General features: G+C 43.5%; 1 protein-coding gene across 2 annotated transcripts in view; it reads right to left on the bottom strand.

Moving 5' to 3' along the window:
• mn1b (meningioma 1b) overlaps positions 1-18,698 on the bottom strand; it is a 25,909-nt gene extending 7,211 nt beyond the window's left edge. For both annotated transcript variants that reach the window (XM_080432050.1, XM_080432051.1), the window contains exon 1: positions 13,957-18,698. In XM_080432050.1, the coding sequence (XP_080288176.1) occupies positions 13,957-17,521 (3,565 nt within the window). In that variant the 5' untranslated portion in view covers positions 17,522-18,698. The remainder of the gene's footprint in view (positions 1-13,956) is intronic.
• Positions 18,699-22,838: the final 4,140 nt, after the last annotated feature.

Genomic DNA, 22,838 nt, shown 5'->3' with positions numbered 1-22,838 from the left:
TGACTTGCATGTTTGTTCAAAAGTGGAAAAGGCAGTGTGAAATCCCTAACATCACACACACACAGGCCCCAAATCCCAAATCACCATGACGCACTACAAGCGGCAAAGAAATCTCTTTCTATCCAATAAAAACCCATCTTATTAAGACTGTTCAATGACTCGCATTACGTCTCGCGGCGGCAGAATTCATATCCGCAGTAATATCTCAATGATAGGCTATTCATCTGCGGTGTGGGGAGAACGAGTGAGCACTTAGCATCAACACAACAGCAAAGGAAACATGCATAATAAAAAAGGAGAACAATAACTGTAGCAAAGCAACACGGTCGGGCCGCAGCCCGCAAATACACCTAAATATCCTTAACGGCATTACAGTCACAAAAGATTACCACAGCGGTGTGTTTAAGCACACACTGAATTTAATGTGATCCACTCCGCTTATTTATTGTATCGCTATATCTCTCTCTCTTCCCCCGGCGCAATGCCTTGTTATTTAGTGCCTGATGATCAGACACACGCACACACGCGCGCACACACACACACACACACACACACACACACACACACACACACACACACACACACACACACACACACACACACACACACACACACACACACACACACACAGTACAGAGCACAGCTTTTGGAGAGAGCCATCTTGCAGACATGACTAGAGACAATTTACGGAGAAGAGTGGAGCTTCTGGCGTGTGTGTGTGTGTGTGTGTGTGTGTGTGTGTGTGTGTGTGTGTGTGTGTGTGTGTGTGTGTGTGTGTGTGTGTGTGTGTGTGTGTGTGTGTGTGTGTGTGTGTGTGTGTGTGTGCGCGTGCGCGTGCAGCGAGTGCAGCACACTGCTCTACTTGTCTGGATGACACCAATGTGTCTGGAAGCTGACGGGCTGACACTGGTTTACATGTCACTCCGTACACACAACACATTCTGTAAACAATGCAGCGAGGAAAACAACAGCAGCTGGAAGTAAGATGGTGTTTTTCTTCTAACCATTTGATGATAACTGTTGGAAAATAGATTTTTCATTTTTTATCTTCACCTCTTCGGGTAAAATTTAAAAAGAGCATCAACCACGTAAACAAAAACAACGAATTTAACCACATTAACCCTGGTGTCCCTATTTTGGGTAAATTGCAGATCTATATAAGGCCGTACCGTGTCGCAACGCGACCATTTTCGAAAGCCGTCACCTTCAGAAGAACTGACACGATTTGAACGATAAACGGAGCAGATTGAAGCTCAGTGAAATGTAGGTGCCTGTGACTCAGACACCGAATATATGAAAATAAAGCGTGTGAGAGAGACTGTGTTCTTGCGTTCCACAAAAGCTCCTTTTGGAAGCGAGCCCCGCGCACACAGCCGTCATGTTGATTTCCCAGGCCCCAGAATGCCGAGCAGCAGGGCCCTCTGCCCTTTCTATCCCGAGCTCTACTTCCATCCCGACACCTCACCTTTGACCCCCATTGCTCCCTGGGGCTCGACCCCGTCCTCGCTGAACACAAACCCGGCCCAATAAGGGGGCTCCGTTCGCTTGACAAAAACACACCCAAAGGCCTCTGGGCTCCTATGACAGTATGTGACTTCAGGTCAGATTCCTTTAGCATAACAACTACTACCCATGGATGGCTCCTCTGTGAAGAAGACTTGAGCTTTGTCAGCACAATGCACCCCTGTCACAAAGCACCAGATTTAAATAAAGAAAAGCTGAATTTCTTGCTATTTCACTGGACTATACAGAACCCACTGCGCTAACCGCAGCAAACTCAAATATATACGGCCTGTAAAGGCCTTGAACAGCTAGGCTGTCTCTCCCCTATAGCAACTATTAAGCACCCATCCCATCAAAAGGCTCAGATGATGAGAAATAGAGAAAGTGCTGGAAAGTGACCAGATAACAACAGACGCCCCAAATGTTACAGCAGGTTAGACTAAGGAATATGGAGTCTAACCAACCGAGAAAGCATCTGTGTCATTTTAGATTTTTGCGTAAGGCTATTCAAAAACAGCAGATCTACAAGCTCACAGCGCGTCACTTCGTGCCACGCTGTGAGCTTGTACATCTGCTAATTTTGAACATTTTTTGGAAAAAATCTTGAAAGTGTGAAAACTACTGATTTAGAAGGCATTTGTAGAATCGGCCTCAGGTCTTAAAAGAGTAGTTCACCCAAAAAAGTACTTATTTTCTATCAATTACACACCTCATAAAGCATTGAATTCATAGAGATTTTTTTGTCTGTTTGTTTTTTGTCAAGTAATTTTTTGGGTGAACTAGTCCTTTAAAGGGTTAAGCCATATACACACAGGTTACAGGTATCCCAGCGTGCCCCCCGCCTGGAGTGGTTGATGACGCACCACCCCCGCCCCCCACCCCCCATTGTGACCTTTCCCTTAGAGCAGAGAGAAGATATGTGGAGAGAGAGGGGTAGTGGTGGTGGTGGTTTTTTTTTTTTTTTGGTTTGAATTTCCTCTGTTCCCTGAAAAAGGAGGGAGAAAACAGAAGAAGAAAAAACTAGCCCAGGCAGGCTTGGCCCCTGTGGGTCCTTACCTCCTCTCTCATGCAGCGTTATACGCCCCGAGCCCATCACTTTATTCACAAACACTCAATTGCACAACACACACACACACACCCACACACACACACACACCTACACACTCGCACACCTCCCCCTCAGGCCACAAGACGCACTTAGGAAACTAGACACAAATCGGGACATGGGAAGTGATTTAGTACCTCCTGCATAAATCAAAACCATGTCCAGAACCTGTCCGCCGTGTCATCCAAGTAGGTGACATATTGATCTACTTCGCTGTGTCTATGTCGTTTCTCAGCACATTGCTACATGCTCTGTGTTTTCTATGTTTTCCTTTTGCCCATTTGGAAACCTCAACCACTCGCAGTATAAATATATATACTGGGATTTTGGGGATAGAAGCATGTGTAGGAGTCACACACACACACACACACACACACACACACACACACACACACACACACACACACACACACACACACACACACACACACACACACACACACACACACACACACACACACACACACACACACACCTCATTGACAAGGAAACGATGAGCTGTCTGCATGAATTCCAGTCGGTGTGTTAATGATCTAAACAAACCATTTCTATGAAGCAACTTAAAAATCATATAGAATATAATTGAGAATGTATTCAGCTCCAGCATCTTTGATACATTCTTGCTTATCACAATAATAACAGAAAAAAAGGCAAATTAGGCATAACATTAATTTACAAATGAAATTGAATTGAATCCATAAATGAGAAAACACATTGTGAAATTAATCCCTGTGGGTTATTTAAAAGAAATGTGTTTATCTTTCAAAAAACCCTTTGCTAGAGGGTTTTAAAGCTACCATACTATGTTATGCATATGGCATAATGTGTGATGAACTGAAAAAGAAAAAGGGTGAGCAAATGCTATCGTTTCTCAAATGTATCTGAAAATGTATATAGTGTGTGTGTGTGTGTGTGTGTGTTTATATACATACACACACACACACACACATATAAATATAGTTGTTTTTTTTGTTGGCCTATATATTTTTTTCTTTGTATGTATGTGTGTGTGTGTGTGTGTGTGTGTGTGTGTGTGTGTGTGTGTGTGTGTGTGTGTGTGTGTGTGTGTGTGTGTGTGTGTGTGTGTGTGTGTGTGTGTGTGTGTGTGTGTGTGTGTGTGTGTGTGTGTGCGGACCGGTAACAGTTATATTTACAGGTGAGGATGAAGAGACATCCAGGGGAGTGGAAGTGAGAGGAAAATGAAAATAATTATTTTCTCTCTCTCTCTCTCTCTCTTACGGTGATGCAAATGACAGCCATTACCAGCCCACTCGCCTCAAGAGCGAAACCTCAGATGTTCGCTGGGAGAGGAAAAAAAAAAGAAAACAGAAAATAGACATATACTTCTCTCTCCATCTCTCTCACTTTTCCCCATCACTCCATCCATCCCCACTGCTGTTTCTCCTCCCTCCCAGGAGAAACAGCTCCAGTGTCATAACTCATTTGTCAATTCTTCAATACAAATTAAAAGACGCTTGACGACTACCTGTATGGGTAAACAACATAACTGCTGCTGGCAGCGTGACAACATCTACACACAACTGGAAACATGCACGCACGCACGCACACACACACGCACGCACGCACGCACACAGGCACACACACACAGGCACACACACACACACACACACACACACACACACACACACACACACACACACACACACACACACACACACACACACACACACACACACACACAGAAGCAGGCACGCACACACACACAAATACAATCATTTAAAACCAGTACTTGTGTCCTGAACAAAACGACAAAATCCACGAAAGCAAAATCCTGCGTGTTATTAAATATAAACTCTTCAGACTGTAAAGAATGTACCTATACAGTACTGTATGTCCACCCTGGCCCTCTTCTCCCATATAAAACCATCTCTCTATTACTTGCTCTTTTTTTTAAGGAGAATAATATTTACCACATGCAGAGACAAGTTTTCTTTTTTGCTTTAAAAAAAAGAAAACATCTAATTGTATTTCAACACTCCAACGCTCCCCTGGGAAAACAAAGCTCCGGATGAGCTGCTATTTTGAAAGGCTGCTAAATCCAGCGAGCAAAAAGACCTTTACACCTCCATTCATCCTTTTCTCCTCACACATAAGTCATACAGTCACGTCGCACTTCTTTAATACGTTTCCTTCTTTGACTGTCATTAGCTAAGCCCAGGCCGGCACATAGTAGAAAATGCATGCATGCAATGCACATGTACTGCACACACACATACATACGTACACAAACCCATTTCTGTCAAAATTTGAAAAGCCTTAAACACATTTTTTTTTCCTGTCCTGCACCATTTACGAGTCAAGTAAATACTCTTCGATATTTTCAACACGCGCGAATTAAGTGAGCATGTTCTACCGAGAGACACCTGAGATGAGGTCTGGACGCGTGAGCTTGCCACTGAGTCAACATAAATCAAACATTACGTCTACAGCTGACAAACTGCTCACTATCAAGTTCCAGTGGCTACAAACTGGCCCTTCACCACACACACACACACCCTTTCTCTCTCACACAAACACACACACACACACACACACACACACACACAAACATTCATCCTTTAAAAAAGAACAAAAATATATAGTATGATTTTTTCCCCCTCACGCCAGGGATGAGTTCGCTGAGGATGATGTGACTTGCTTTGCACGAAAGACAACCACATTGACAGAGTGGTGGAGAGAAACCATCACGACATTTCTCAAACGGTGCACTTTTACCATAAATCTTTTCAACATACTGTACACTAGTACTGTGTACTACTGTGCAAAGGCTTTAGGCACTTGTGGAACAAAATGCTGTAAAGTGAGAATGCTTTCAATAACAATAATGCCATGAATAGTTTTCATTTATCAATGGACAACATTAAAAAAAAAGGATAAATAAAAGAAGGAAAAAAACATAATCTAATCAATATTTGGGGTGACCACCCTTTGCCTTAAAACAGTACCAATTCTCCTATAGGTACACTTGAGTTGGTACTGTGCATGTTTAAGATAAGTCGGTAGGTAGGTTGTTCTTGTTCCAAACATCTTGAGAGAAATTGCCACAGTCGTGTGGATCTAGGCTGTTCCAAATTCTTATGTCTCTTCATGTAATCACAGACCGACTCGATGAGGTTGAGATCAGGGGCCTGTTGCAGGGGCTCCACGTTGTGCTTTTCACTAAAAGACAGGGTTTTGTGCCTTTGGCTGTATGATTGGGGTCGTTGTCATGCTGAAGAATGAATTTGGGACAGATTCCGATGCCTCCCTGACGGTATTGCATCATGAATAGGAATCAGCCTGTACTTCTCACAGCATTATGAGGACATACCACTAATTCGGACCAAATCTCCCACTCCGTTTGCAGAACTGCAACCCCAAAACCTGCAAGAAACCTCCCTCCACCCATGCTTCACCGTTTGCCGGTGGACACTCATCCTTGCAGCACTCTCTGGCCCTTCAGCAAACAACCTGTCTTCCATTAGAGCCAAATATTTCAATGATTTTGAATAAATCCAGAGCACCTGCTGTCATTTTTATTGCACACCCGTTTTCGTGTTTTCATTGCATACAGTAGGTGAGTAGCTTGGCTTTGTTTCCGCACCGGTGGAATGGCTTTTTGGCTGCAAATCTTCCATAAAGACCACTTCTGATTTCTGACCAGACTTCTCCAGACTGTAGAAGGGTGTATATACCATGCAAAGGGTCCCAGATTTTTCTGCCAGTCCTAAAGACTCCTAAAGAGCTGAAGGTGGTGCAGGACAATCGTTCGATTGCAAAGAGAAGTCTGGTTGATGTGTCTTTAGTCTGCTGCACTCAGTGCCCTTGGCCCGACCACTGCCTTTCCGGTCCTCAACTCCTGGCCTGTTTATTTGTGCTTCTGTAGAAGAGCTTGGACAGCACATAATATGGAAACACCTGTCTGCCTCAAAATGTCTGTCTGCTGTTGAGAGACCTTGCTGATGCAGGATGACCACCTTGTGTATTGTAGCTATGCTCACTTTTTGCCACAGTGTAAGATTTGTTTTAGACAGTGGTGGAGAGTAACTAAGTACATTTACTTAAGTACTGTACTTCAGTACAATTTTGAGGTATGTGTACTTTACTTGAGTATTTCCAATTTCCAATACTTTTACTTCTACTCCACTACATCTCGGATCCAAATATTGTACTTTTACTACTATTATTTGAAAACTTTAGTTACTACTAGCTACTTTGTAAATTTTGATTATTATTACAAAACATACATCAACCACTTCAGCCCTATATACATTTCGACCATTTGAAAATAGCAGATCTACAAGCTCACAATGTGTCGCGATACATTGTGTGCTTGTAGATCTGCTATTTTCAAAAGATTGTTATGCATTTGAAAACTTGAAACGGGACATTCTGCATAATGAGTACTTTTACTTTTGGTTGGTTTAAGAAAATTTTGATACCAATACTTTTGTACTTCTACTCAAGAATTCCAGACTTACTTGTAACAGAGTATTTCTACATTGCAGTATTGATACTTTTACTTAAGTACAAAATGTGAGTATTTTTTTCCACCAATGGTTTTAGATTAAACTGTCTCCTTCAACCTCACTTTTAAAACTTCAATTTATTAGTATAGCTGTGTTCCCCACCCAGTCCTTCTTCCACCTACACAGCTGTTTCAATTTCAGTTAATGATTTTATTTCAAATTACCTATTATGTCGTTGATCATTAGCACCTGTTGTGGTATAATTGTTTAATCATGCACTGGGCTATATAACTACAAAATCATATGTTATTTTTTTATCTGGAAACTTTGAGGCTTTCATTCTTTAACAAGATAAATATCTCACTGGAATATTTGTTCTCACTGTTTGCACAAGTATTGGTTAAACTCTAAAATATGATATTTCGTTTAGACACATTAATGTATTAGAGATAAAATAACCATCTAATCTAAGACAAATGTTTTTTGTAAAACATCTAAAGTACCCTAAAACTTCTGCACAGTACAGTATATCATTTGTTTTGTTCCACAATTCAGTACGTTGCTGACAGTACCCGGCAACACCCAGAACATAAGCAACCTGTCACTCCTAAACATGACGAATTCAGTCCATAACCAAGTGGTGGGCTCACACAGGATGTGCCAGAGGATGAATTGGCACTTTTGGAAAACAATATTACCCAGGCTAATTGCTATGATTATGATAATGATAATCATTACTGCGGCACAGGAGTGTGCAAAAGGCTCGCTGGGTGCGTGTTGTTGAAAAAAGTCAATACAAAACACCTTGTAATGACAGGTACGGAACATGGACTGCCCCGAGCTGTTTTTTTTTCCTCCCCCCTCAACATTCAAGCAAATGTCAATCAAAAGATTTCTATTTTTCCCCCCCTTTCCTTTCAGAGAAAGGAAATAGAAAATTACCAGTGTGATTTGCTGGGCGGTTGTCGTAGAAAAACATCAATACTCTAAGTATGATTTTTAACAGATCAATAGAGATAGGAAAAGCAAGGAATGGGGGGCAGGGGAAGGGAACGTCTCACAGGATTGTTCTTTAGCTAGAATATCGATGTGCCTGTTTCAATGGATTAAACTGCTTTCTAATGAACATGATAACGTGTAAGTAGCCGCTTTGCAAATCTACCTGTCAAAAACCCCAGACCAAAGGGGGAGATTTAAGACCTTTATTCAACAGTTATTGCACTGATGAGAACTACGGGGACTAATCCAAAAGGTTACGGTTAAGATTTTTTTAAACAAGTCACGAATAGACCCAAGAAAAATCCACGTGGTGGAAAAGTGAAAATAAATAAATATAAATGCAAATGAAAAACTAACTGAATCATTTCCTCACGCTCGCCGTTTGCCTGTTATCAGCAGTGTGCATGACTTTCTAAAATGAACGGTCAGGTCTCTCTGGTTGAGATAAGGAATGTAGAAGGGAACACAGTGGGGGGAAAAAATACTCACTGTTAATTTAGTAAGTGTGAAAATCGTGAAATAAATCTTAACCCATTAAGAACCTGAGGCCGATTCTACAAATCGTCTACTGTCGGGTGGAAACCTCATATGTCCAAAAACTGTTCACTTTTCAGGATTCAAATTCAAAAATAGCAAAAAGTAGCAGATCTACAAGCTCGAAACGCGGCGTGTTTCAAGCTTGTAGATCTGCTACTTTAGGTACTTTTGTGTGACGCTGTAGTGTGATCGAATAGGGCACTAATTTATGAAAAAACACAAAAAGTTAGAAAACTGAGATAAGAGGTTTTTCTGCCCGATAGCAACTAAATGACTTCTAAATTCTGAAAACGCCCAGAAGCAAAGATTTGAGTTACAAATGTTTGCTTGAAAAAAAGATATACTCAAAGATTTGCAAAACTTTTCTAAAATAGCAGCTCTACAAGCTCGGCGCCGCGCTATGAGCTTGTAGAGCTGCTATTTTTGTAATAGCCAAATAAATCTAAAAATGACAGAGATGTGTTCCCGGATTGAATGGTGTTTAACCGACATGGAAGAAGGAGGTGAACATATTATAGCTGATGTCCACTATACACTTCCCTCCTGGCCCCACACCACCCCTACAATTCACCTCCATGGGGGGGGGGGGAGAAGGAAAGACAGGCTCCATGGTTAACCAGGCTCTCCAGGCCCCCAGGCTTAAACAGCAGCATGCAGGCATTACTTGTACCATAAGTGAGAAGAAGCTTCAGCTATACATGCTATCTACGGACAGACGTGGCCAGCGAGTATTGGTCCGAGGGGTGCCATTATATCGTAGCACACATCACTCTAAACAGCCACACAGGGACCAACAGAGGAGACGGTCAGCTGGGGATGCATGCAAGGTGAAACAGAAAAATACATATAACATATAACAGCTCTTCGACAAATAAGCACAGTGCCAGTGGTGGAAAGTAACTAAGTACATGAACTCTCAAGTACTGTACTTAAGTAAAATGTTGAGGTATTTGTGCTTTACTTGAGTATTTCCAATTTCCAATACTTTTACTTCTATTCCACTACATATCAGAGGCAAATGTTGTACTTTTTACTCCACAACAATTATTTGAAAACTTAAGTTACTAGTTACTTTGCAGATATAAATTGTTATATTATAAAACATACATTAACCACTTTAGCCCTATTTTATACCTAGGCTACTTGAACATAGCCGATCTGCAAGCTCACAACACGTCGCACCGCGACGCGTTGTGAGCTTGTAGATCTGCTATTTTCAAACATTTTAGTACTTTATATATATTTTGATGCCAATACTTTTGTACTTTTACTCAAGTAACATTTTGAACACAGGCCTTTTACTTGTAACAGAGTATATTCTATACTGTGGTATTGGTACTTTAACTATTTACTATTTTCTTCCTTTTTTCCCTGGGAACTCTGCTGCAGTGCCTCAACGCTCATGTTCATATTGTACTATTGCAGCCCTATTTGTCTGTATATTCAAATACCCTGGGGGCTGCCGAGAGAATAATATTACATTTCATACAGAGAGGGTCCTATTCATATACGCTGGCCAACAACAAGACCTGTGGCTCCTTTCTCCAGTGCCTGTAGCACTAAATGACTCCATTACACACACAGGCACACACCTGGTGACAAAAAATGACCCACTAAAAAAAAGTTAAACAAGTTTTATAAAACTTCAACTTTGGGCAGACGCAGTGTTCTTGAAGCCACACTGAAACACATAAAAGGTGACTGAAAGCTCTCACCTACACACAGAGCCCTAACCCCCTGGCTGCATTGCCAACAAGCCCTCAAATTCATGTAAAAAAAGCTCTTTCTGTCAAAATGACATGGCAAAGTCCTCTAGCTTCACCCAAAAACACACACAAAAACCACATCCCAACCCGTCTCGCTTGGGCAGTTAAAGTCAACCTCCCCATAAAACACTGAGTGTAGTCTATAAAGCCTCCAATTAGCACAATCATGCAGGACACCCATGCTTTTCAAAAAAAACTGTCCCAGCATTGAGTCGTCAGAAGAACTCAGAACACACACCCGCCCCACACCCCATACTAAAGGCTATATAGGGCGTCAGCAGGTTGACACGTTGTGAAAACTGTGAGTATACGTGACAACTATGATATTTTATATTTATTTTAATGATTAACCATTTTTAGAGTCAAGCATGCCATTTAAATTAATGGCTTGTATGCGTAAGCCATTTAGTCCATTTATTTATTTATTAAAGTTTTTAAAGCAGTCATTATATGGTTGCGTTTATTGTTTTTCCTTTATAAAAGTAGGTGGCTAAATGACTGAACTGTATAATGTTATTAACTTAATTAACTCATTAATATGACATGAGAACATAAATAAACTATTATGCCTTTTTAACTCTCACTTTTTAACTCTCACTTATCAGAGAATGAGAAACAGATCTCTATTGAAATGGTGATGCTGATAAAGAAGGTTAGAATATGATTATGATTCACAAGATATATTAACCTGCTTTAGTCCAGGCCTGAACACCAGGAAAAATACAATGTGTCCATCATTGTCAAAAAATAACGATGACTAGTCCATTAGGATACTATACATTAAACATGATAAGCCTACATGTAGGCTACATTATGCTGTATAGTAGGCTACAGTTTGAATAATCATATATATAAAACATCATACGAAATTGTTGTTGTTATGGAACTGTGACTATAGTGACTTAAAGCCTATCTTAAATTATCATGTTGTTATTTTTTTTTGCGCACTTCTGTGTAGCTTAAAGCATCGGATTCAATCTGGGAAAAAAAGAAAAAATCCAGCAAATACACCTCCTCCACCCTTTTTCATCTTTGCTGTCTGAAGCACTCAAATGAGAAACTGTCAAGAGCCGTGATTTGTGCTAACTAGCTATCGATCGCACAGTCCAGAGGAGCTGCTGCATGCGTTGTGCTCATGCAGGGAGAGGAGAGGAGAGGAGAGGAGAATGTATGATGGCGCGCACGGAGAGACGGAGGGAGAGGGGAGGAGAGGAGACAACATAAGCTATACCTGGGCTGTTATAAAAAGTCCTGTGTGGATCGTCGCGGTTTTCTTCAGAATATATGCGGGGTGGGGGCCCTGAGGGGGGTGTGTGCGAGGGGGGGGGGTTGTTTTTTTAATCACCCCTTGGAGAAATTTAATCAGAAGGCAATAGAATAAGTCTGTGTGACTGGCTGCTCGGTTGCCTTAAACAATGCGCCTTGACTCCAGATTTCGGAGCGACCCCCTCCTCCCCTCTCTCTCTCTCTCTCTCTCTCTCTCTCTCTCTCTCTCTCTCTGCTCTCTCACAGTTATACCCAGAACAAAGAGCCCATGAGAACAGGCTGGGGGGCTGGGGTGGGGGGGCTATACGACCACCACCACCAGTAGGCTACCTATTCACGTGTAAAAAGGCCTTCCCGTGGCTCTGTCCCCTGGCCGTGGCGATTGAATTATAGCTGGCTTCTTTACAGGCAGCGACCCATCTCTTTATGTAGCAGCAGTCTGTGGCAACCGTCCCAACCGTAGCTTTTTCAATGTCTTTAAATGGAAGGAACTAAATAAAAGCCCCATGCAAAAGGCGGTGGATTTGTATTCCCCCAACTTTGTCAGATATTGGGTATTATTCCACATCATTATTTTATGTTATTCTACTATTAGGCTATTATTAGTAATAATAATAATAATGATAATAATAATTATTATTATTATTAGTATTGTTATTATTATTAACAAGGCCTTTTATAATAATTATTATTATTATTATTGCTGCTGTGGTTGTTATCTAACCGATTAAGCGTATCCGTAACTGAACAAAGAAATTAGAATGATTTAGGCTACGTTGTATTTTGATTGACAGCCACTGTCAATCCGCTCAAATAAAACTACAAAAACAATCAACAGATCACAAATACAATAATCTATGATTTTTACTTTTTACACAAAAGTGCTTTATAGACTTATACTGTACCTTAAAGTTTAGGATATAGTCTACAAAGTATTCAAATGTATTTCAAAACGTCTCTTGAACGTCACTAATGTGATAAATGGTGTGTAGGCTACAGGTCTAATACATTATTGCTAAATAACTTTTTTTTTAAAATTATTATTATAATTTGCAGTAGCCTATCATGTTTTGTTATAGGCTATTTGTATTTAAATTATAGCCTATTTATTGGTGTTCTGATTGTTATATATTTACATATTTGTTGTTATTATTCCAACAGCATCCATGGACTGAATAAAGTCCATAAAACAAAGATGTATTATGCATTTAAAATGTAATTCACCAATTGCAAGACATTGAAATTGAATCGTCGAGGGTATGGGCTATAACATTCAGTTTTAAAACAGCTCGAATGGAGAAAATCCCATGTTTTTTTAACAATCTGAAATCAATCCACTTTCCCCCCAAATCGGTGCATTATCCCGTGGTAATAAGAAAACAAACACGCTAACAGGGGGAAGCTGAAGCCCCCCGCTGCGAAAACGCATATCCTCACAAACCTATTAATCTTCTCAATGTAGTTGTTCACCCTGAAAACCGAGATAAAGAACCACAGGAAATGTTTACTTTTCTCGCAGAGCCTCTTTTGAAGTTTCCTCCACAATGAAGAAAGAAAAATACACAGTAGAGACAAAAAAAACTAAACGGTCTCCATTCATCGACATCACATTTCGACGTCATTTATAAAATAGCCCGGAATTTAGTTACATGCCTAATTAATTTCTAATAGCCTACTTCCACAACACGGATTAGGACTAGGCTACCCATGACAAAAAATAAAACTGAAAGTTTCTTTGACAAAAAGCGGTGAATGAATCAGAAAAACCTCACAGTGCCACTGTTCTTCAAACGCAAATAGGGAGATTTTTTATTTATGAATGTAGGTTATTATCTGCCAATAACCTACTACTTTAAAAAATCCACTAAGGTAAACGGTATTAAACCACCTCGCATGCAGCGTCGGCGCAGCAGAGAAATTCCTTTCTCCCCGCACATGAACAAAAGGTCTCAAAAGACCAGACTCTCCACAGTCAATAGAATAGCCTCTATATCCACAGCCTGTCACCTTTCCTTACAAACACAATTATTTTACAGACGAACATTTTAATTGAAAGGCAAAAATAAATAAATAAAGAAGTTGACCGTGTCGGTGAGAGTGAGAGTTGTCTGTCTGCAAGAGTGTGAGTGATGCATGCGTTTTAAAGTGGCTGAAAGAGAGACAGAGTGCGTGTGTGTGCGTGAGAGAGAGAGAAATAGAGAAGACTATAAACTATGAAGAATGATTTTAACTACCTTTTTTTGTTGTTGTTTTCAACAACAAAAAAATCTAAATCTGTCAATATAGTGTTATGTAAATGAAATTCAATTACCTTCTTTGCTGTTGTTTTGGCTCTTATTTTTTTCCCAGGGTGCCATGGCCTTGTCATCTTCTGGCCCGTCCATCATGGCCTTGTCACTGGGCACGTACCAGGTGGCGTGCTGCTCTGCCATGAGGGTGTCAAGGTCAATAGTGCCCATTGAGCCCTTCCCAGCATCCGGGCTGCAGTTCGCCAGCTCATTGTCTCCGTTCTGCGAGGGACAGTCGCCATTCTTTTTGCTATTCTTCATGGCCAGCGGCTGGTCCTCCGAGATACTAAACTGCTGTCTCTGTAGCTGGATTTGGGCCTGCAGAATCTCCAGGGGATGAATGTCATCCTGGCCCGAGGTGCTGGAAGGGGTGCGTACCTGCTCCATCCCAGGCGTGCCCGGGTGGCTCACCCCGTTGTTGCCCCCTGTGCCCCCGGCAGCGCTCAGTCCATAGCTGTCGGGTGGTGTCGAGGTAGAGTGATTGTTGATGCCCATGCCCAGGGCCTTCTGTCCGCCGTTCATCAATCCGTGTTCGCCGCCTCTCTGCATTTTGGGCGAGCCGGTCATCATGGGGCTGCGGTTGGGCTTGGTGGGCCCTCCGGCGTCCGAGCTGGAGGACACCTCGTCCTCGTTGCCGTAGTGGGTGCTGACGTCGTCCGGGAAGTCCACCCGTGGCGAGCTGCCGTCAGACTTGGTGACACTTTGAATGCCACTGTCCAGAGAAGACATCAGGTCTGCCTGGTCCCCCAACATTAAGTCACCTCCTTTCCCCCAGGAGGGGGATTGGAGGGGTTTCTCATGGGGCGTACCCCCACCCCTCTCCCCAACGCCAGCTGAGGGGGTCTGCTGGCCTGGACTTACAACAGGGTTCCCGTTATCAGAGGAAAAAAAAATTCCAGGGCTCACATGTCCACTGTCTCTTTTTCTCCTCCCTCTCCCTCTCCCATTCCCTGTTGTTGCTTTCCCCTCACTGCACGGGGTAGCGTCCATGTTGTAATTTGGGGAGAGGGCACTGGCTTCCCCCTGCACCGTCTGGCTTTGCGTTGCAGGCTTAGCGTTGCTATTCCCGGAGCCAGGCATCTGGCTGTTCTGGGAAGTGCCGCTCTGAAAATACTCAGGACCAGCACTGCCAGTCCCGTTAGCTGTGCTGCTATTAATGTCCTGCTCCGTCTGACTCAGTTTTCGCTTGCCCTCATTTTGGTTCTTCTTGTTGAATGTTACGTTGAGGTTGGGGGCCCCTAGGCTAGCGATCATGTTCTGGCAGGCCGTGGAAAGGGCCGCCAGGCAGCTCTGGCCAAAAACATTGTCTTTACTGCTGGTTTTGCTGAAGCTCCCTAGGGAGAGAGCTCCTAGCTTACTGGCGGAGGACCGCTGGCCTGGGGGGAACTCAGACTGGGGAGGGTAGCTCCCCGGTGAGGTGCTCACCCCCTGGGGAGTGCTGTGGGCTGCCCCCTGACGGTTAGCCCCTCCATAAGGAAATGTTGGCTGAGCTCCCATAGGAGGCGCAGGGAAATCAGCTGGCCGCCTCTCTGTTGGTGCGTTCGGATGGCCTACCCCTGATCCCGGGGACTGCATCTGCGAGATGTTGCCCATGTTTCCGCTAAACTGGGAGTGCATGCCCGGGGAGTGGAGGGCCTGTCCGTGGCCGTCTCCTGGTAACCTCATGGGCTCTTGCATGCCCATGCCCGGCCTGAACATCATGCCGGCCCCGTTCTGCTGCAGCGCCGCCATGTCGTGAGGCCCGGACTCATTACCGGCTCCACCCATGCGCCGTGACATCATCTCCCCCGGTGGGTGGGAACCGGGGAACCAGGAGTTCTCCTGAGCTACGTGCGGATTCTGCCCGTCGAAGTTGGGCATCCTGCCGCCGTTCTCCCTGTCGAAGCCGGGCTGAGGCATGCTCCCCACCGGGCCTCCGTGCACCATGGGGCCGGGAGGCACCTCGCCGTGGTGACCCAGCTGCTGCAGGCTGGGCTGTCTCATTCTCTGCTGTTGGTTCCGAGACGCCATCTGCTTGATCATCATGGCCGCATTCTGACGCTGCTGCAGGGACTGCTGTTCAGGCCCCGCGTGCTGCAGAGGGCCAGGGGGGAAACCTTCACTCACAGGTGGAGTGAATTCTCCAGGTAGGCCAGGATAGGCCGAGGGCGAAAGATGGTTCTCGATGCCACTGCCCCAGCCCTCTCCGCCGTGCGCGTTGGGAAAGTCGAACCTGGGCCTTTTGGCCATGTTCATATAAGGGGAGTCAAAGTGTTGCAGTCTCTGATTCGGGGGCTGTTGGGAGGCAGGAGGGGGGGCCGGCTGTTGCATATTAAACATGGGGTCCCCATAGGGGTGCAGGCTCCTATTTTCCAGTCTGTGAATGGGATATTCAAACTGGTTGTGTTGGCCCGGCATCATGACCCCTCCGTCCAGAATGTTAGGGTTGGAGGAGCCGGGTTCGGGCTGAGGGGGACGTGGGAGACCAGGTGGGCACGAGTTCTGTCTTGCCATCAAGCCAGCCTGCTGCTGCTGCTGCTGCTGCTGCATGAGAGGATGTCTAGCATTCACCCCCGGCTCCATTCCCACGGGCACCTTCCGGCCATTTCCGAAACGCTCAAAAAACACTCCATGCTGTGGCGGCGGCTGAGGCTGCTGGGGCTGAGGGGGTGGCTGGTGTCCTTTGGCGATGCCCTGCATACCTGGTGTACGAGGCATGCCAGGGTTGCCGGGGAAATTCCCACCGGCAACTGGCCTCCCTGGCCCAAAATGGGGCAACTGAGATTCTGATTCTGAGGGGGAAAATACAGGTACATCAAAATGTCCAGACGGAGGCTCGTTGGGGAAATTATACTCTAAACCCTCCACAGCTCCCTGGGTGGGCATTCTTCGAGGTTCCAAGCCGTGAGACTCGGAAGAAGAGGATGACGAAGACGGGAGGCCGTGAAAGGATGCTGCCCTGTTAGGTGACTGGTCCAGGGGCAAACAGGGGGCAGGGACGGCGTGGTTCCCACTCGGGGGCCCGTGATGCTGGAAGTCAGGCATGTTACCGGGCCGCTGCTGCTGCTGCTGGGGGAAGCCGTCCCCCGCCTGGCCCTCGGCGAGGGGATCAAACCCCTCTCCAAAGCCCTGCTGTGGTCCCATGCCATTGTTATTGTAGCCCATTAGCCTGCCACCGTGCAAACAGGATGACCCTGGATCTGGGCCCCCAAAGTTGCCGCCGAAGTGAGGGTGATGTTGGTGGGGGTGAGACTGGTGGCCGTGCTGGGGATGTCCTTGATGAGGTTGTTGGTTGTTAAAAAATCCATGCATGGGTCCTCCTTGCTGCTGTGGAGGCTGCTGAAGTCCGCCGCTCGCATGCATGTCTGAGTGGCCCCGCGGGTGAAAGCCCCCGTACTGCTCACCGTTCATGTTCATATTGAGCCCGAGCATCGGCGGCTCGTTCATAGGGCCCATGCCCGGCTCCACGGCTCCCGGCGGGCCTCCTGCGTGAAAACCGGGGCTTTTATAATGGGAGCCCATGTTCAGTCTTGGCTGGTTTATGTTTCTCTCCGACTGGCCAGGGTTTCTGCTATTAATCTGAGAACCAAACTGCTCCAGCCCAAACATACTCCCCTGCTATCAATCCCACATGACAGCCAGCTTGCCAGGCATCGGCAGACTGATTCTGTCTGTTTTTTCCGTATGTCCTCAAAAACGGAGGAGGGGACAAGAAACTTCACAAAAGTAGATATTTATATCTCTTAAAAAAGGGGGAGGGGGGGGGGGTTGCACTATAGGCTTAAAATGTTTAACTCACCGAATAAGCTCTAAATTGTTCTGGTTCAAAGGTTGTTTTTTCCAACTTCTGCGGTGTATCAGAAATAAAGGGGATAAACTGTGCCCGAAATAAGCACGCAAAATAGTGTCCTCAAGTCCGTGTATATGCGTGCGTTTTTCTGCTCGTCTTATTCCTTTTAGATTAGGATGACAAATTATAGCCTAACACATATTTAACTTCGCAGCATGTGTGACTTCTCGTATTCCAAAGTTCCCTGCGCGTATATTTTCATTGCGAGCACAAAACGCATAAACATCTCTCTAATTTGTGATGACAAGGTTTGAAAGAAAAAAAATACAAAAAGATGTGAAACATGGAATAAGCACAGTTTCTTGCATCTAATTCATTATTCCATTTCGATGTCAAATGTCCCGGTGGTGCGACTGGACGGTCCCATCTTCAGAGACGGAAAAAAAATAAAGTCCACAGAGCTTTAGCAGTTTAAAAAAAAAATCTTTCCTTGTAGCTTTGTAAATAAAACATATCATAAAAACAATCGCATATATCCTTTAAAGCATTCCAGCATCAGCCCACTGATCATTTGGGGGTCAGTAGTCCAAAAAACAACAGGGCTATAACGATATCCAAACCCGGGCACCGGACGGAGATCTCGTGCGCTTTTACGCGTCCTGCTCAACCCCCGAGCCGCGGACACCCGTCTGCCCGCTCAACAAGCACCGCGGAGCGGCTTGACATCTCAGTCCTATCCGCTCCTCTCTCCGGCTCATGTGGTTCCAAACAAAGCGCAATAAGCGCTAAAAAAAACCTCCGTGCAAAGACTTTTTTTCCTCCTCCACCGACCGTCTCTCGTCTCGTCTCACACTGACTGACTCAGACCCGGGTCTGGTGGTGGTGTGGTGGTGGTGGTGGTGGTGGTGTGGTGGTGGTCTCTACTAGTCCAGCTGGGAGCGCTTCCCAGACAGATCACACTGGAGTCTGGCGCTCGGCGCTCCGCTGTGTGAGATCAACGCGTCCAGGGAACCAGCAACAAGTTTTGCATTTTCTGCAGCCGCTTCCATCCACGGGTTCCCCACCAATCAGAGGAGCCCCTGAGCACAGGCTCTCTGGATGGATGGGAGGCGGGACCACGTTTTTAAGGTCGTCCGGGGAGTAAATCATGCACCGTAAACCCAGTGGTGTAATTGAAGTACATTTACTCAAGTACTGTACTTAAGTAACACTTTTAGGTATTTTTTACTTTGCTGGAGTATTTCCAATTTTCAATATGTTTTACTTCTGCTCCACTACATCTCAGAGGTAAATATTGTAATTTTACTCCTCTACAATTATTTGAAAACCTTAGTTAGTTGCGTTGCAGATATAACTTATATTATTAAACATACATAAACCACTTTAGCACTATTTTATACATAGGCTATTTGAAAATAGCCAATCTACAAAATCACAATGCGTCCCATCGTGACACATTGTGAGCTTGTAGATCTGCTATTTTCATACATGTTTAGTACTTTCACTTTTGGTACCTTAAGTATATTTTGATGCCAATACTTTTGTACTTTTACTCAAGTAACATTTTGAACACAGGCCTTTTACTTGTAACAGAGTATGTTTATATTGTGGTATTGCTACTTTTACTTAAGTAAAATGTCCTGAGTATTTCTTCCACCACTGACCAGCAGCTTAAACAATAAAAAGTGAAGTGTGAGGCATTGACTGTGTCAGGTGTCCTATGTGACCAATGATTCATTACCAATGACCACTGAATTATTTTGTTCACCACACAGACTCAATACCCCCCCCCCCCCTCCTACATGCTTAACCACATTTAGTTAACTTGAGGCCGAATATGTAAATAGTAGACAGACTGCCACCATAATCTGGTTATAAACAAATGCATCCACACGAGCAACCATAACTAGTTAAAATTTACACACAGATAAACCACGCAATTTCTATGGCTATTTATCTTCACCACTGGCACTGGTTTCAAACCTAAACACTTATGAGACGATCAGATTATTGACATTAAAGTAGACAAAACTGTATCATAGCCTAGAAATGAAAAATCACACATCAGATAGTTGTTTTGTTTATTATAGTCTACACACTATTACATTATTTCAACGTGTTAGGCTACTACATAACGGTCTAGGGACACCAATAGCATAGCCTACATTTAGTTGCATAACTGTGTGTGTGTGTGTGTGTGTGTGTGTGTGTGTGTGTGTGTGTGTGTGTGTGTGTGTTTTAAAACTCAACATATTAATAAGTCGAATGTCCATCAGGCCGAGATGCCTGCGTGTCTCCGCTGATAATAATGATAATATGATGCTGAGATTAAACACAAAGCACACACTTGTAAGAACTCTGTGCATGGGTGCATGCGTGCGTGCGTGTGTCATAGAATCATAGAATAATATAATGTTCGTATGTTACAGGCCTCTGCCTTAAAAAGGGGGAAATCCTCCTTAAGAGACCATTTGAATTGAATATATGTATATCGTATTGAGCTGCGGTTCCGATAATCAATTGCATTTTTTTTTAGCATTATACAGGCTAGTCTGTTAAATATCACATTTTGAGTAGGATAATAATTTACTAGCATTAATTAGGCATAATGGTTTGAATTCACCCTCACATGAATAAGTAGGCTATAGCCATATGCCCACCAGCAAAAAGGACATGTTATGCTATATACTTTCATCCTCGCAAATTTAGTATATGTCATCTCTTAGGACAAATTGCTCAGCTAATTTACGACGTTAGGAAATTCTAATTGTGTTGTATTTGCATTTTGTTAAAGGCAGCCTGTAGAAAGTTCGATCGCTCTTAAGGCCAACTCAGGAAAATGTCAAAAGGAGCAAGAATCTGATGACATCTCTCTCTCTCTCTCTCTCCCCCCGCCCCTAGCTCTCTCTATTTCAAGCTTCCCTAATGCCTCCAATATACATTTAAATAGCTTTGGCTTGGCTTCATTAATGTGAAACATTAATAATCTTAATTATCTATATCTTTATCAAAAGAAAAGGACCACGGTCTAACTTCTATTTTGGCCTCTTTTCTTTTTTCACTACATCTCATCTGTCACTCGCTGACCATAAAACGTGTTCATGTGTCACTTTTATTCCAGTGTGCATCATTCCATGTGGTTGTCTCTATCTATCACGTCTCCAAACTACATTTTGTTTATTTTTCCACTGAGATTAAAAAGGAACCTTTAAACCTATCGCTTTGTTAAATAAAATATGTATTTCCCAGAATATGGGAGAAATTAACAAGAATTCATTAATATTCCTACTCCGTAGTTATGGTGAACAAACAAAACAAAAAAACACAAATGAGAAATTTCCCACATTCTAAACTGTGGGAATTCATATGTAGCCTAGTCGACTGGTCGTTCTCAAAGTGGGGTCCGGGGACCCCCAGGGGTCCTTAGTTGAGGGGGTCCCCAGCAAAAGTGTTAATACAGCATCACAATCATTTGAACCAGTTTATCCATGTATATTTTGGCTATTCAAAAATAGCAGATGTACAAGCTCTTCCTGACGCGCTGTGAGCTTGTACATCTGCTATTTTTAAAAATATTTAAAAAAAATATCGAAAATGTTTGGAATATGTTGAATAATCTTGCTTTTTTTTTACACACAAATGTGCTCTTCTGGGGGTCCCTGGCACAAAACTTTTTCAGATGGGGGTCCGTGGCCAATGTACATATCAATTTGGGGGTCCTTGACACGAACAAGTTTGAGAGAAGCACTGTAGTAGGCTCTCATAGCTGCGGGGACTACATGGACTTTTATCAAGAAGGCACAGTGCCACCTAGCGTTCAACATAAGCAGGAGTGAGGATCACAACAGCATTTTCACATGTAGGCTACAACTAAATCTAATATCTCGTTTTAGAAGAAGGCATTAAGTATCAGTAGAGCAAAATGTAGCCTATTAATGTGGCTTGAAAGTAGTCTAAATACTACTACTAAAAGTTACATTATTAGGCTTATTTTGGCCACCATCTTTTTGCCTTTTGTCTGTTTCTTCTGCCTCTCCCTCTGTTATTAATTTGTGTCATTCTGTCATGTGTTTAACAAGTGTGTGCACGTTCGACAGACGTGTGTGTGTGTGTGTGTGTGTGTGTGTGTGTGTGTGTGTGTGTGTGTGTGTGTGTGTCAGACAGACAGGGTGAGAGAGTGAGAGTGTGAGAGACAGAAAGAGTGAGACAGAGAGAGAGACAGACAGGGAGAGAGAGCGATAGCAGTCTTATCAGATTTCCTGTTCCTTTTGAGCTTGCCACATTCCCAACAATGAGTTCTTTTGTTAAAAAAGGGAGCTCCTTTCTTCTTAATAGGCACATATTAAACCCTATGTTGCCTTTATTCCCCCCATACACATTTATGCTGCTACTAGACAAGCCATGTGGCACAGCACACTGGCTCGTCTTGTCTGGGTTTGTCTGTGCCCTGCCCTGCTCAGATGATGCTATTCATGGTGTAGCCTACTCAATGGAAATTAAGTCATATATAATCTCCTATTGCCAATGCCATAAGGTTAGTCTATAATTACTTAAATATTTCTGTTTTTGTAAAAGACTAAGTCAAACTAATATTTGTAATTGTAAAAAACAAAGTCAAATTCATATTTGTCATTACAGTATTCTATGTATATGCCTATATATTATTCACCACAATCATTCACTTATTCTTCCATTTACTAAATATAGTTATGATTAACTATAATAGGGAACAGCCTGCATTTCCTGGGTCATGTATACATGTACACATAGGCTACTATTCCCACTCTCGTCCAAGATTGGGTCAGATGGGCTACAGCTGAAATAGCAACAGTACACACATAGATGGGTTAAGACACATTTTCTATTATTCTCACTTTGCTTTTTGCTCATTTCGGTTTTGTGTTTAAAATAGACACGATGAGCAGCCGGCACACACAATCCTGCCCTGTATTCAGACGAGAAGCCCTTATGCCAGGCTTGATGATGGAGACAGCAGAGGACAGGTCAGGATATGTCAGTGAGAGTTGTGTGTATCTTTGTGTGTGTGTGTGTGTGTGTGTGTGTGTGTGTGTGTGTGTGTGTGTGTGTGTGTGTGTGTGTGTGTGTGTGTGTGTGTGTGTGTCACGCGCGCGCGCA

Source organism: Gymnoscopelus braueri (assembly GCF_963280865.1).
Source record: "Gymnoscopelus braueri genome assembly, chromosome: 7".
Classification (NCBI taxonomy): Eukaryota; Metazoa; Chordata; class Actinopteri; order Myctophiformes; family Myctophidae; genus Gymnoscopelus; species Gymnoscopelus braueri.
This window is presented reverse-complemented; position numbering and strand designations above follow the sequence as displayed.